Source organism: Tiliqua scincoides, chromosome 7 (genome assembly GCF_035046505.1).
Source record: "Tiliqua scincoides isolate rTilSci1 chromosome 7, rTilSci1.hap2, whole genome shotgun sequence".
NCBI lineage: Eukaryota > Metazoa > Chordata > Lepidosauria > Squamata > Scincidae > Tiliqua > Tiliqua scincoides.
The window spans coordinates 32,053,527-32,067,784 of NC_089827.1; the positions used below are offsets into that span (position 1 = coordinate 32,053,527).

The following is a 14,258-nucleotide window of genomic DNA, read 5'->3' on the forward strand; positions in this document are numbered from 1 at the left end:
AACACAATAGGACTTCCTTCTGAGGATAGGATAGCATAGGATTGGGCTGTAAGGGCCAAATGTGGAGATATACTCAAAAGAAAGACAATTCTTTGCTATGAGGGAAACATCTTGCAGCTTCCTGACACAGCTCCAAATCACCTGTAGCCAGCAGTGCTCAGAATGACAAGCCCTTGAGAAGAGCTTGTACTACATAATCCAAATGGAATTGTTGTGACATAAGGACATGACCCAGGCAGCTGCTTGGAGCTAGGTGTGAAGAATCTGTTGGAAGCACAAGACATGTCACTGTGACAAGACAATTCTGGACATGTAAAGGTGGAGATATGCTCAACGCTCCTTTGGCAGACTGGAGCTGCAATTTTCAGAAAAACCAGAAGAGCCTTTCTAAGGTCTCCTGAGGCCTCCCTGGAAACTTTAGACTGCTTTTTTCACCTCAGGTCTGTGGTTGTGGGTGTGGATTGGCAACCCCTCAAGGTGTGGTACTCAGAGCAATGTACCCCTCCCTTCTAGCTATGCCACTGATGGCACTGTTCAGATACCGGGGAAAGTGGGCTGTTTTTAGCGGATGACTGACAAACTGAGGGCCCTCTCCTAAATTCAGGCCCTTCTTAAACATTATGCTTCCTGCCAATTGCTGGCGGGGGCGGGGAGTGAGGGGAGAAGCAATGTGGACCTCCCAAAGGACCTGTATGGCCACTGTTGGAAGCAGGATCCTTGACTAGATGGGTGTTTGGTTTTCAGCAGAGCCCTCCTCATGCTCTTACAATGTTTCATTCAGCTTTTGGGGCAAATCCATAGCCTTGGATCTCATCTTTCCCCAGACCCACCTAAACTTCATGCTTTGAAGGGGTAACAATACATGGGGTCATGGCAGGCCCATCCATGAGGGTGACTGAAATGATCGCCTTAGGCAGCAGACTGGTGGGGGGGCGTCCACCTTCAGCCTCTCCCTGGCTCCGGCCCCACCTTGGCCTGGAAAAGGGTGGGATGGAAGAGGAAACATGCAGAAAAGGTCAGAATGGGGCTGGAGCATCTCTGCTGCCTTCCGCTTCCATTCTGCTCCCCTCCCCTCTTCCTTTTCTAGTCCAGGGAGTGAGAGGATAAGGTGGCTGGCACATGACCAGGTAAGGAGGGCAGCATTTGATACTCTGCCAGGAGACCTGGGGCCAGCCCTGCACTGGGTCGTCTTGAAAGTGCCAGTTGTGGTGGCTGTGAGTTCCACAGGTCATGTCTGCGCCACACGTGGTGAGCTGGGGGGGCGCCGCCCCAAACGCCAGCACTCTGGACACCGAAGCCCCACCGCCTCGGCCTTTCCCTTTCGGGGCGTGGCCACCTCCCTGTGCGCCTGGCTCCGCCTCGGGGGAAGCGGGGCTCCGCGGAGGAGGCTGCCTGCTCCCGCCCGGCTCTAAGCGCGTGGCAGGGGCTGCGGCTGCCTTTGTCTGCGTCCGGCGATGGCTCTCCTCCTCCCCTCCTCCAGCCGCTCGCTCCTGCTGGCCCCGAACCTGACCCAGCTGAAGATCCGGCCGCAGGGCTGCGACAACGGGGCGCTGCTCGACAGGTTCGGGGTGCTCATCCAGGCGCTGCTGGCGGTGGTGGCCTTCAGCACGCTCATGCGTAAGTCCGCCGCCCTTCTCCTCCTTTCCTCGGACCGGGCTCTGGTTCTCCCGGAGCCTTCGCCTGCTCCTTTTCTCTCCCCGCATCGCAGGGACCTGCGGTGGGTGGGGAGGCAGGTCCCCACTGGAATCCTTCGCAAAGCGCGGCCGCCCTGGGAGGCACCCAAGTACCCACAACCCACGCGCAACTCGGTGCTTGGGTGCCTCCCACGGCGGCGGCGCTTCTCTAAGCGCTCCGGTGGGGAGGCTCTGCCTCACCTGCCTCATTGCACTTGGTTTGTGGGTGCTTGGGTGCCTCCCACAGCGGCGGCTCTTTTCGACGGGCTCCAGTGGGGAGGCTCTGCCTCACCTGCCTTACTGTGCGTGAGTTGTGGGTGGTTGGGTGCCTTCCACAGCGGAGGCACTTTTCAAAAGACTCCAGTGGAAAAGCTCACCTGCCTCACTGTGTATGAGTTGTGGGTGCTTGGGTGCCTTCCACGGTGTGGAAGGGTGCCTTCCACTTTTCAAAGGATTCCAGTGGGGAGGCTCTGCCTCACCAGCCTCCCTACCCACCACACATCCCTGCACATCTTTCCTGCATGGAAATGTTAAAAGCGCTCTGAACTTAAACCAAGAAGTGGATGGACATTTCTTGTGCACGTGCAAAGTTTTTTTTACAAGTGGTTATGGCATCAGTTCCCCCACCACCACTGTGATCTCTTCTTGCCCCCACCATTTCTTGCCTCTCATTTGCTGTACCTGCCCTGTGGCAAGTGACAGTGGATCTCCTGCACAGATGCCCTTAACTTTAAGAAAGCATTTTAATCAGATGATTAACTGACCAAAAAGTTCTTAATGGCTTCAAGAGCAATGTAATCATGCTGTGTACATTAACATTTATGATTTTTAAATAAAGGTAATTAGAAAAACTGAACGTATCTGCTGTGTAACATATGTATAACTCTCTTTTAATGCGGAAAAAGGCATGTGTTCTTTTAAACCTATTATTCTGTACATTTATATAATGAATTAATGGATTGAAATTCATGGTTTCGCTAAGATGTGGGGTGCAGCCCTAATTTTAATTTTTTTCTGTTTCTTTGCACAATCATGTTTGAAGGGATTTGAGTGTTCTGTGTATCATAAGAGAGGAAGTAAACTGTGGGGATCTAGCCTCCCCTTTCTCTTTACAAGTTTGGCCTTTGCATTTAGCTGGGGAATAATGGGCACCTGCTTCCTAAGGGGGGGGGGGGCTCTAGAATATTACTTCCTCCCCTACTGCAGATACCATTTTCAGATGGTCTGGAAAAGACTGCCTTCGTAGTATGTCTAGCATCAGCTTGTTTTGCAGAAAGCAACTGATGGAACTTTTCATTGTGTGGTGATAAGCATGACTAGCCACAAATGCAGACCATGCTGCTCTTAGCGGCACAGGATCAGGACCAGGACCAGGAAAACGTTGGCAACTCAGTGCTCTGCAGTCTTTGTGACCAAGGGTATCTCCTTATCAATGGCACCCTGGTGTCAGATTTAAACAATGAGGGTGCATTAGGAAGTGTTCTGGATATGAGGTGTGCCTTGTGCTCTGTCCCCCCATTGAAGAATTCCCCATTGGAGACCTGCCAAACTCTCAACTTGACCATCTTTCAGACTTGCTTGGACTGTTTGAGAAGTTAATATTCTGTTGGTGGATAAATGTTCATCCTTGTTTTGTATTTTAGTCTGGCTGAGGGCCCAAGCCCATCCAATTTTCCAGCGCCTGTGCAGCGGTGTCATTGGGGTCTACACTGCATCTTGTGGTGGAGAGGCAGTCACAAAGGCCTCCTCAAGGTAGGGGGATGTTTGTTCCCTTTCCTCTGGGTTGCACTGTAGCTGCATCAGGGCTGGAAATTTGGATAGGATTAGGCCCTGAATTTTAGTATATTTAATTCTGTGTTAAGGGACTTCTTTGACTTCTGCTTTCATTGGCCTGCCCATACCCTTTTGAACAAGGTATACTATCAACGTACCATAAGTGTGGAATTCTTTCTGCAGGGCCTGCTCCCAGTGGAGTACCCTTGTTTCCCCCAGTCCAGGAGTTTTATTTCCTGTCCCTCAGTGTGGTGGTGGGGAGACAAAGTGGGGAGGATACTTACTCAGTTTTCTTCTGCACTCATAAGTACTTCTGCAGTCATAAGGCCTAGAAACGTAATTGTTTAAATAGAAACTTTGACCTCTAGGGTTCTAATGAACTGTGGCTGCCTTGAGGATCTCTCCCAGACAGCTGCTGTTGTGAAAACCATAGCTTGTTGATCTACAGCACAGATTTTTCCTGCAACTCTAGCATCATGTCTGTCTGCCATCAACACATGTACTCACTCCCCTTTGATTCATCTTCGCTATGCAAGGCACCCAGCCAGATGCACAGTCTTGACTTAAAGAGTTTGGCTACTGTTTAGTTTGGCAACATGTTGCTTGTTAGACTCCGCCATGCAGCTGTTCAATCACCTCCTGCCATTGTTTCACAGACCAAGCCATCTGGATGAGCAGCGTTGCTGAGAATGGGAACCCCCTCAGGGTGGTCTAAGCTTGCCCATTAGTTGGGATTGTCCGGGGCCCTGCAGATGGACCTTGTGCCTAGAAATATTTGAGTGCCATCTGTCTCTGATGGAGATCTGAGCCTACAAAAAGTAGGCTTTTATCTTCATGCTTCCCCAGCTAGAGTGCAAGATGGGATAGGGTGAGGCCAACAGATGGTTGAAGATGCTTTCAGCAGTTGTTGAAGGGGCAACAGGCTGTCTTTGATTTCTCTAGCCCTGTGCTGAGTCAAAGTGCCCTCCTCAAAATTTGCCATCCTGTTAATAGGCTCAGAAGATGGCAGTGGGGCATGATTTTGGGGGAAGGTATGAAGACAGGTGATGTGTGTTTCCCTACAAACATATTTTGCCCTGGAAATACCAGAATGGATGCAAGAAGCATGACTTCCTGCTCATACCTTCACTCTGATTTGTCTTCATGAAGGTGCAATATGGTGTCATCATCATGATGCAAGTTCAGAGGGAGGGCAGGAGCAGGAAGTTGTTCTTCCTGCCCCCACTGGTTGTTTCTGGTTTGGAAGCACTGAGGAAATGTCATTGGGTAGCGGGTGCTGAGTGTGAATACCACCATGTGACCACATGAACAGGTGGTGACTGGGTAAAAAGGGGTACAGCTTAGTGAAGCCTCTTCTGCCAGGTTCAAGCCAAATGAACTCTCAAACTCCTGACTTAGCTGTATCCCAGTCTATTTCCTTTCAACCCATACTTTTGTAAAAGTATATTTTCCCCTTTTCTCTGGCGCTCCAGTTGCTTACAGAGCTCAAGACTAAAAGCCTGAAGCAAAAGAACTGGCTGCAAGTTTGCATGAATGCCCAAACTGCTCTTTACTCCTGGTTGCTCTGTTTGCATTGTGACTGGGCAATCCAGCAGTGATAGTAGATGCCATAATTGTGAATTTCTCCCTTTTCAATTAACTTCTGAGTCAAGACCTTTAAAAACTAGGGCCCAAATTAAATATTTGCTTAACTGTGTCCTTAAGAGCAAAACTGCCACTGCTTCCATTCAAGCAGAGGGGACCCAATTCTGATTAGAGCTACAGTGTGTGAGGAAGAGAAAGTTACCTCCCCTTGTGCCATTTGCTTACCAAAAAAGAGCCCTTCCCCAAGGCAGCTTTTGGCATTGCAGTTGCCTGGATTAAGAGCTTGTTTACACGCTCAATATAACTATATTTACATCTCAAAAAAGACATTGCAGAGCTGGAAAAGATGCAGAAGGGAGCAACCCAAAAAGGATCAGGGCATTGGAACAAATTCCCTACAAGGAAAGGTTAATATTTTGGAACAGATTTTAGTCAGGAAAATCTATGTGTCATGCACCTCTGCATTTTTAAAATGGACTTTTAGGTTGTGATATGTCCCATGGCAGCCAGGAAGAAGATTGGGAGCTCTGGGAGGGCTGAATGTGCCTGAGTAGGCCTGCCCTCTGAAGCTGTCTACCTACCAGCTTACTGATACGTTAATTTGGAAACTGTTGAAGCCAGGTTTGCCATGGGTGGTATAAAAGATTGTCTTTTGGCTCTGTGATTCTCTAGTTAACTGTGTGGTAGGAATGGTAACTGTCACATAGGTGTCTGTCAAATATAGCTCTCTGGTGCCTGGACATGCAGAGAACATAAGAACAGCCCCACTGGATCAGGCCATAGGCCCATCTAGTCCAGCTTCCTGTATCCCACAGTGGCCCACCAAATGCCCCAGGGAGCACACCAGATAACAAGAGACCTCATCCTGGTGCTCTCCCTTGCATCTGGCATTCTGACATAACCCATTTCTAAAATCAGGAGGTTGCGCATACACATCATGGCTTGTACCCCGTAATGGATTTTTCCTCCAGAAACTTGTCCAATCCCCTTTTAAAGGCGCCCAGGCTAGACGCCAGCACCACATCCTGTGGCAAGGAGTTCCACAGACCAACCTTTTTTTTGTTGGCATCCTTCAGTCTCGGAAGACTATGGTGTCACGCTCTGAATGGTGGTTCTGGAACAGAGTGTCCTCTCCAGTGCGCGAAGCCTGGGTAAAGTAGGTATGGAGGATAGGCTGTTACCCATGCAGCAAATCCCCCCTCTCCACGTCGCTGAAATGGTCCAATGGAAAGGCAGAAGCCAATACAGTTGGTTCCAGCGGCGTCGCAGGAGTTGCCAGAATGTGACTGTGTTCAGCCACGAACTGCCTCAGGGACTCCAGCTCCGGATTTTGCCTCGAGGTTGACTCCTGAAGCCTTATCCATAACTGGATGTAGCCACAAGGCAGTGGAGGTTTGGGATCAGAGTTTTCCTTCTCTCAGATGAGCTGCCTTCCCAGGCTGACGAGTCCCATCTACCCGGTGGCTGTTTAGTCGCCTCTTACGACAGGTACAGCCAAACTGAGGGCCTATTCTTATCCCCAGCCCCCAGGGGAAACACAGACCAACCACACAGACCAACCACATGCTGAGTAAAGAAATTGTCTGTTCTAACTCTCCCAACACTCAATTTTAGTGGATGTCCCCTGGTTCTGGTGTTATGTGAGAGTGTAAAGAGCATCTCCCTATCCACTCTGTCCATCCCCTGCATAATTTTGTATGTCTCAATCATGTTCCCCCTCAGGCGTCTCTTTTCTAGGCTGAAGAGGCCCAAACACCGTAGCCTTTCCTCGTAAGGAAGGTGCCCCAGCCCAGTAATCATCTTAGTTGCTCCCTTTTGCACCTTTTCCATTTCCACTATGTCTTTTTTGAGATGCGGCGACCAGAACTGGACACAATACTCCAGGTGTGGCCTTACCATCAATTTGTACAACGGCATTATAATATTAGCTGTTTTGTTCTCAATACCTTTCCTAATGATCCCAAGCATAGAATTGGCCTTCTTAACTGCCGCCGCACATTGGGTCGACACTTTCATCGACCTGTCCACCACCACCCCAAGATCTCTCTCCTGATCTGTCACAGACAGCTCAGAACCCATCAGCCTATATCTAAAGTTTCGATTTTTTGCCCCAATGTGCATGACCTTACACTTACCGACATTGAAGCGTATCTGCCATTTTGTTGCCCATTCTGCCAGTTTGGAGAGATCCTTCTGGAGCTCCTCACAATCACTTCTGGTCTTCACCACTCGGAAAAGTTTGGTGTCGTCTGCAAACTTTGCAACCTCACTGCTCACCTCTGTCTCTAGGTCATTTATGAAGAGGTTGAAAAGCACCGGTCCCAGGACAGTTCCTTGGGGCACACCGCTTTTCACCTCTCTCCATTGTGAAAATTGCCCATTGACACCCACTCTCTGCTTCCTGGCCTCCAACCAGTTCTCAATCCATGAGAGGACCTGTCCTCTAATTCCCTGGCTGTGGAGTTTTTTCAGTAGCCTTTGGTGAGGGACCGTGTTGAACGCCTTCTGAAAGTTCAGATATATAATGTCCACGGGTTCTCCCACATCCACATGTCTGTTGACCTTTTCAAAGAATTCTATAAGGTTCGTGAGGCAAGGCTACCCTTACAGAAGCCATGCTGATTCTCCCTCAGCAAGGCCTGTTCATCTATGTGTTTTGAGATTCTATCTTTCATGAGGCATTCCACCATCTTACCCGGTATAGATGTTAGGCTGACCAGCCTATAGTTTCCCGGATCCCCACTCTTTCCCTTTTTAAAGATCGGCGTGACATTTGCTATCCTCCAATCTTCTGGCACCATGGCTGTTTTGAGGGACAAGTTGCATATCTTAGTCAAGAGATCTGCAACTTCATTCTTCAATTCCTTAATAACTCTTGGGTGGATGCCATCAGGGCCTCAGAGCATTGCCTCAGAGCATTTGTTTTGTTTAAAGTTGTTTGCGGTGAGATAGAGTATGTACTGAAAGCCGCTTTATTTCACCGACTTACTCCCCATTCTGCTGCCTGGTTCATATTTTGGGTTCTCACACCTCTTCCTTCCTCTCATTGAGTCATCTCGGCCAGGGTTATTCTTGGCAGTCCTGTTGCTGCAAGGGAACCAAGACTGGGAAGATAGTGGCTAACTTTCAGACTAACTTTCAAATCAAGGTTTGAAGGTTTGGGAATGAACAATGATGAGCCTCTGAGTTTTATATTCCTTCTTTTGCCTGTAGTGGGAGGAGATCTGAAGGTTCTGATTAGCAGTGTCTCAGTGTAGAAAAATGTTTTGCTCAAACTGCAATCACAAATCACATTTGGTCCTAGGATCTTCGTTTGCAACAAGAAAATAAGCACAAAGGGTCACACTATGCACTTAACATAATATGCCATTTGCCGGTGAGCATTGCATGTGGCTTGTGACCTTAGAATGCCATTCCTTGGAGCAGGGCTTCTCAAACTGGGGTGTCGCGACATCTCAGCCTGAGGGCCCTGGACTCTTTCCGCTCAAGGGACGGGGGCAGCAACACAATCCCCAGGATTGCGTTGCTAAGTGGGCTGCAGGGACTGGCATGTACTTACCAGTCCCTGCAGCAGCCTCCCCAGGGTTCGGGGAGCCCTGTGTGACCCTCTGTAGGGCTCCCAAGTGTTAGAAAGTGACAGTGGAGCGATCACGCCCACTTCCGGTTTTGTGGAGGCAGGAAGTGATTACTCCGCTTTCACTTTCTACAGCATGGGGAGCCCTGCAGAGGGTCGCAGAGGGTTCCCCGCACCCCTGGGAGGCTGCTTCAGTGACTGGTGAGTACATGCAAGTTCCTGCAGCCCCCTTAGTGACGTGATCCTGGGGATCGTGTCACTGCCTTCCCCCCACCCCTTCTGCCTTTCCCGCTCTCACACAGGTACTTACTGCAGTCCTCCAGTTCCCTGAGAGTTTGAGAACCGCAGCCTTAGAGTAGGGTCTCTAAACTTTTTGACTGGAGGGCTGCATCCAGTGGCATAGCTAAGGGGGTGCAGAGGGTAGCAGTTGCACCTGGCATCAAGCTTTAGGGAGGCAACCCGCTGAGTTTTACACTAGTGACCAAAATTGCGAAAATCTTGGTATGTATGAATCATGTTATATATCATTGGAAAGGTAATTTAATGCAGAACGTAGTGAAACAAACTGCACTGGAATATCTGAATTCTATCAAATGTTATGGCCAATTAACCAGAAAATGAAAGCACAACTGCCTTGTGGAACAAAATGTAGGTTTGCTTAACTCCAAACAGACCTATGAGACTGATTGTTCTGAGTGCCAATGAGATGTACCGCATAGAACCAATAACTTTTTATTTATTTACTTAATTAAATTTGATTTTGTCATTCAGGGGGGACTACAAAATCTTCTTTGACCCCAGGTAGCAGATATATGCCTTAGCTATGCCACTGACTGGGGGGAAGCAGCAGAGGAAGTGGGTTTTGAGCTGTTGGGTAGAGCAGGTGGGTTCCTCCCAATTTTTACTTTTTAAAAAGCATGGGTGTGATGTCACTTACAGTTCTGACATCACTTCCAGGGCAACATTTTGAACCGGGCTACACAATCATTAGCTACGCCACTGGCCGCATCATATGTCTGGCATGGTGTCGAGGGCGTGAAAAATAAATTTATATAAATACATTTGAGATGGAATTTAGTTGAATGAATTAATGGGCTCAATGTTCTGGATTTCTGCATGCCCCAACACACACCACAGAAATAAAGAACACACTTCAATGAACTCCATTCCCTCACTCCCGAGCAGCTTACTTAAATGAAAAAAAGAAGTCTCTCAGAACACAATTCACCAAAGAACCGGTGACATGTGGTGAGGTTAGAGACTGGTGAGGCACAGCATTGTGGAGCGTGCTGTCCCAGATGTATGGTGGTGATCTGTGATGTGACCGCCAGACTTCCAGGCCATGAATTTGTTTGTTCACCTGAGCAAAAGGCTCCATGTCAGAGTGAGAGAGCTTTGACACTCTGACCTGGCACCTTCCCTTGTGTAAACAAATGTGGAACCTTGCAGTGCCCTGGCACCTGTGCTGGAAGGAAAATGTCCCATACCATTCGTAAAGAAAGCCAACTCATGGAGCTACCCTCAGCAGCTACTGTGAGAGCCAGAGAGTTATTTGTGGTGTCGGCTAAGTCCTTGCTTCTTGACATCAGCAAGGCACCAAAGGCTCTTGGCCTGGGGATAGAATGGAATGGTGTGAAAGCCCACTCTGTGCAATAAAAACACCTCTATTTCAATCCGTGCTGGATTTCTGGGTTGGAAACACATGGGGCATAGGGGCATTCCTGGCACACTGGTTCAGTGTTAATGGTGATGATGAACAGTTAACCACTTTTATAGACTACAAACAAAAGTAGTTCACTGACTGGTTTTCTGGTTGACCTATCTAAATTTCTGTGCTCTCAAAGGGCTCTGAAAAAGAGAGCCCAGCCACTGTGGAAAACATCTCATGTTTTGCATGAGACGCAAAATACACTACTCCTAGCCACAGTAAGTCCAAATCACACCAAGTTGAATAGAAAAGAGAGATGCAAAACAAACCAAGCTGAGTGTGGGACCACTCCCCATCTGCACTCTGCATGCTCTCACACTGTTCACATAGTGGGCTCTCTCTCTCTCTCTCTCTCTCTCTCTCTCTCTCTCTCTCAAGCTCAGTTACAGTTAAGGACATCTTAAGCTCAGTTACATCCCTCACCCCTTTATCTCCCCCCTGCACTCTGCACACTCTCTCTGTCCACACAGATCTTACATTCCTTCTCTCTCTCTCACCTACCACCTCAGGTCAGGCTCTGTGCCAACCAGGCAATGTCTACAACCAGAGATGTGCACAGAGAGTCTCTGCCAACTGCCAGTCAATGACCAGTAAAGCACAGCACCTTTAAATGCTCTCTCTGCCCCCCTTCCCCCCTTGATCTGCACTCTGCACACGCTGTAACTTACTCCTTTCTACAGACATTATCTCCTTTTTCAAATTCTGTCTCTCTCTCAATTTTGGTGGTGTCCACCAAAGTCAGCCTCTCTTTCTCTCAGTGTTGCCAACCAGAGTGCAATTGTCAAAATGCACTCTGTGTCAGAGGGAAGGGTCAGGAAACAAAATCAAAGTATAACTTACTTCTTCCAACTAATCTCAGCTCCCTCCCTGCAGGATCATGTGTCTCCCCCCTTCGTTTGTGTTGAGCACATGGCGCCAGGGTATGTGGCACTGACGCAGGTGCAGTGCTGTAGAAGGAGAGAGGCATGCCTCAGTTACCGGCTTTTCTCGGAACTGGGTGCTTTCATGCAGGCATACTATGTTTTTCATTTCCTCCTACAGTGAGCTGAGAAGCAACTCTGCTTGTTGTGTCTGATGTTGATGACATAAGTAGCACTCCCTGCTGGCTTTACTTACAGTGGAGTCCCTGCCTGTTTTGTCCCTTGCAAGCCACCATAAGGAACTGCTCAGACTGATTGGCAACTCTCCTTGTTGCCTCTGTGTTTTAAGTGTATGTGTTCAAATGAACTGAACTGGAAGTGCAGCAGAACGGAGCAGCTTTGGAAAGGGAAAAGGTATGTTTTTTTAACTTGTTGAGTCCTTTCCCTTTTTTTTTCTTTTGCTGGACTAGGCAAGGCTCTGCCTCTCCTGCCACCAGTGGGCAATCCTCTTTTTTTTTTTTTTTTGCTAACTGCTTGTTTGCCTGGGTCAGGAAGCTCCTAAAAATGGCTTTTGTCACCAGGTCAAAGTTGCTGTGCTGGCAGTGCTCGATGGTTTCATTAGAATTTTAGAGCAGGTGGAACCCCATCTGAACCAGTCTGATGGGGATTGGCAGTGATTGCACTGATCAATCAAAGGTGTGACCTTTACTTTGGTCTGTGGGTCTAAGGCTTCTTGCCATCAGCCCTGGAGATAGCATCTGTCCTGGACCATGTTCCTCTGGCAGGTACCAGCACCACATACACATGTGCACAGGTGTGTTCTCTGCACACCTTCACAATAAAAGGTATTGAGCAAGGGAGCGATTGAAGTGAGTGAATTCATGTCATTAAACAAGCATTCACCAAATGAAAAATGTGGTATAAGGACAGGCATTGTATGCATGCCTTGCATTGTATGCAATCATGGATCTTGCATGGAAAATTGTGACTTTCTGTGAGGCGAGTTCGTTTGACTTCCTCTTCCCCTTTCCCTGCTGGACCCTCTTGTCCCACCTTTTATCTGCTCATGGAAGTCTACAACTCCCATTGAATTCAGTGGGAGACATTTGGAAGATAATAGGTAGCAAAGCTGTGAAGGTGGATTGAAGCCTTTTGCCATCTTCTGATTTGGGCTCACAGGTGTCTGGAGCAAGTTTCATTTCCATCTCAACTGTGAACTCAATTGCAGCTCATTTGGTTTTCTCCTGTAGCGCTAAATGAGAGTCCTTCATTGTTATAGGAGAGACAAATTACAACCTGTTGACTGACTCTCATCTTCATAGCAAATAAAGGCAAGGAAGTTTATCAGTTTGGAAGAGAAGCGGATTCTTAGCTTGGCAGGAGATCAGAGGATATTATTATTGTTGTTATTATTATTATTGTCTAATAAAAATTGTGGACGCAGAGCTGTCAAAGCTCAAAACACAGTTGTAGACACTGATAAGACAACTTAAAAAGGAAAGAAGTTAATGACATGGTGCCTTTTTGAGCAGGTCTGGTCAAGGCTCATTAGATTTAAGAGAGTTATCAGAGATGGTGTAATTATCACAGGCAGTAAAACAACTGTATTGGGAGATAAAAGTGAGTATGATAGAAATATAATTAACTGCATAATAGGGCATTAATTCAGAGCTGGCTCTGCTGAGAGCGCTAGGAACACCAGTCAGTATTATGGGGGTTTCTGGAGGCCACAGGATCTGATTTAGTTTGGTTGGCCTAAAAAGTTGCATTGGGGGAGGGAGAAGATCTTGGATGCATATAAAAGTGTTGAGAGACTAAAATCAGCATCTAAAGTAAAAATAGCACTGAGTACACCATGTGCGTTGACACTGGACAAATTCAGAATTCAAATAAAACTTCTTCAGTTGTGTGCACTTGAGAAATAGTTTTTAAAAAGGCCCCCAGTCATAACTCTTATTGATGAGGCAGCATTAAATATCAGCTGACTAAATTCAATGTTTTACACTATGTGTTCTGAAATCACTGGCTCGTACATCGGTCATTTATAGCAATATGGCATGTTGGTATAGTAGGATGTACACAGTAAGTGCACAAAGAGAAGAGGTCCAAGGACATGTAGCCTGAAATTCTGGTAATAATTGAAAGCTACCATTTGCCACTATTCTCTGTGGGTGCAGGGATGTTGCTCTACCCTTTGGAATCTCCCTGGTGAATTTCCTACATACTTTGGAATCTAGTGTGGAAATTGCACGTGGAAGGTTTCAGGTTCAGCATCTCTGGCTACAAGTTCTTGGGTAGCTTGAAAAAGACCCTCAGACTTTGGGAGCTCTGATTTTCTTATCTCTAGACAGCCCATTACATGCAGTACTGTATATTTGAGAAAAAATCTGCTACAAAGAGCTGAGGGTCTGCCCTTCTCAGTCTGGCCTTGTTTTGAAGTAAGCCCCACCCCTTCCCACTTCCCTTTATAAGCCCTCTTTTTTGTTCTGTCCTTTACAGTAAAACGATTTAAGGAACCAAAAGCAGAGAGACGACCTTGGAGGATATGGTAAGACCTGTGTTTTTATTTTTATTTTTAATTTTTGATAAAAAAAACTGTTTCCAATGCAGGTCCTGGCCACTGTGCTGCCCAGGGTCAAACCTGGAAGTGCCACCCCCTACCCGCCTTCCAAGGGCCTTAAAAAGTCTCCTCTGGTTTCCCTGAAAAACTGGACATAATAATAATAATAATAAACTTTATTTGTATCCCGCCCTTTTCCCTGAAAGGGACCCAGGGCGGCTAACAACATGTAAAAAACAGATTTAAAAAACATAAATTAGCATAAATAGCAGATAAAAAACATATTAAAAACACATTAACAGAGACCATAAAAACAGTAGTCAGATTAAAAGACAGAATAAAAAAGAGCACAAAAGAGCAAGTCACAGAGGAATCAAGCCTGTAAAAAACTACAAGATGTGTAAAAAATGTTAAGAAGGCCAAAAAATCAGAAGGCTTGTATAAACAGCAGTGTCTTCAGGCCTCGCCGGAAACTCTCAAAAGAGAGAGCCATTCTCAAGTCTAGCGGAAGGGAGTTCCATAATGT

At 47.2% G+C, this 14,258-nt stretch overlaps 1 protein-coding gene across 2 annotated transcripts in view; it reads left to right on the forward strand.

The window, feature by feature from the left end:
• Nucleotides 1-1,396: 1,396 nt before the first annotated feature.
• The window catches only part of LOC136656850 (store-operated calcium entry regulator STIMATE-like), a 48,521-nt gene continuing 35,659 nt past the window's right edge, over nt 1,397-14,258 (forward strand). For both annotated transcript variants that reach the window (XM_066633225.1, XM_066633226.1), the window contains exons 1-2: nt 1,397-1,617; nt 13,672-13,720. In XM_066633225.1, coding sequence (XP_066489322.1) covers nt 1,455-1,617; nt 13,672-13,720 — 212 coding nt within the window. In that variant the 5' untranslated portion in view covers nt 1,397-1,454. The remainder of the gene's footprint in view (nt 1,618-13,671; nt 13,721-14,258) is intronic.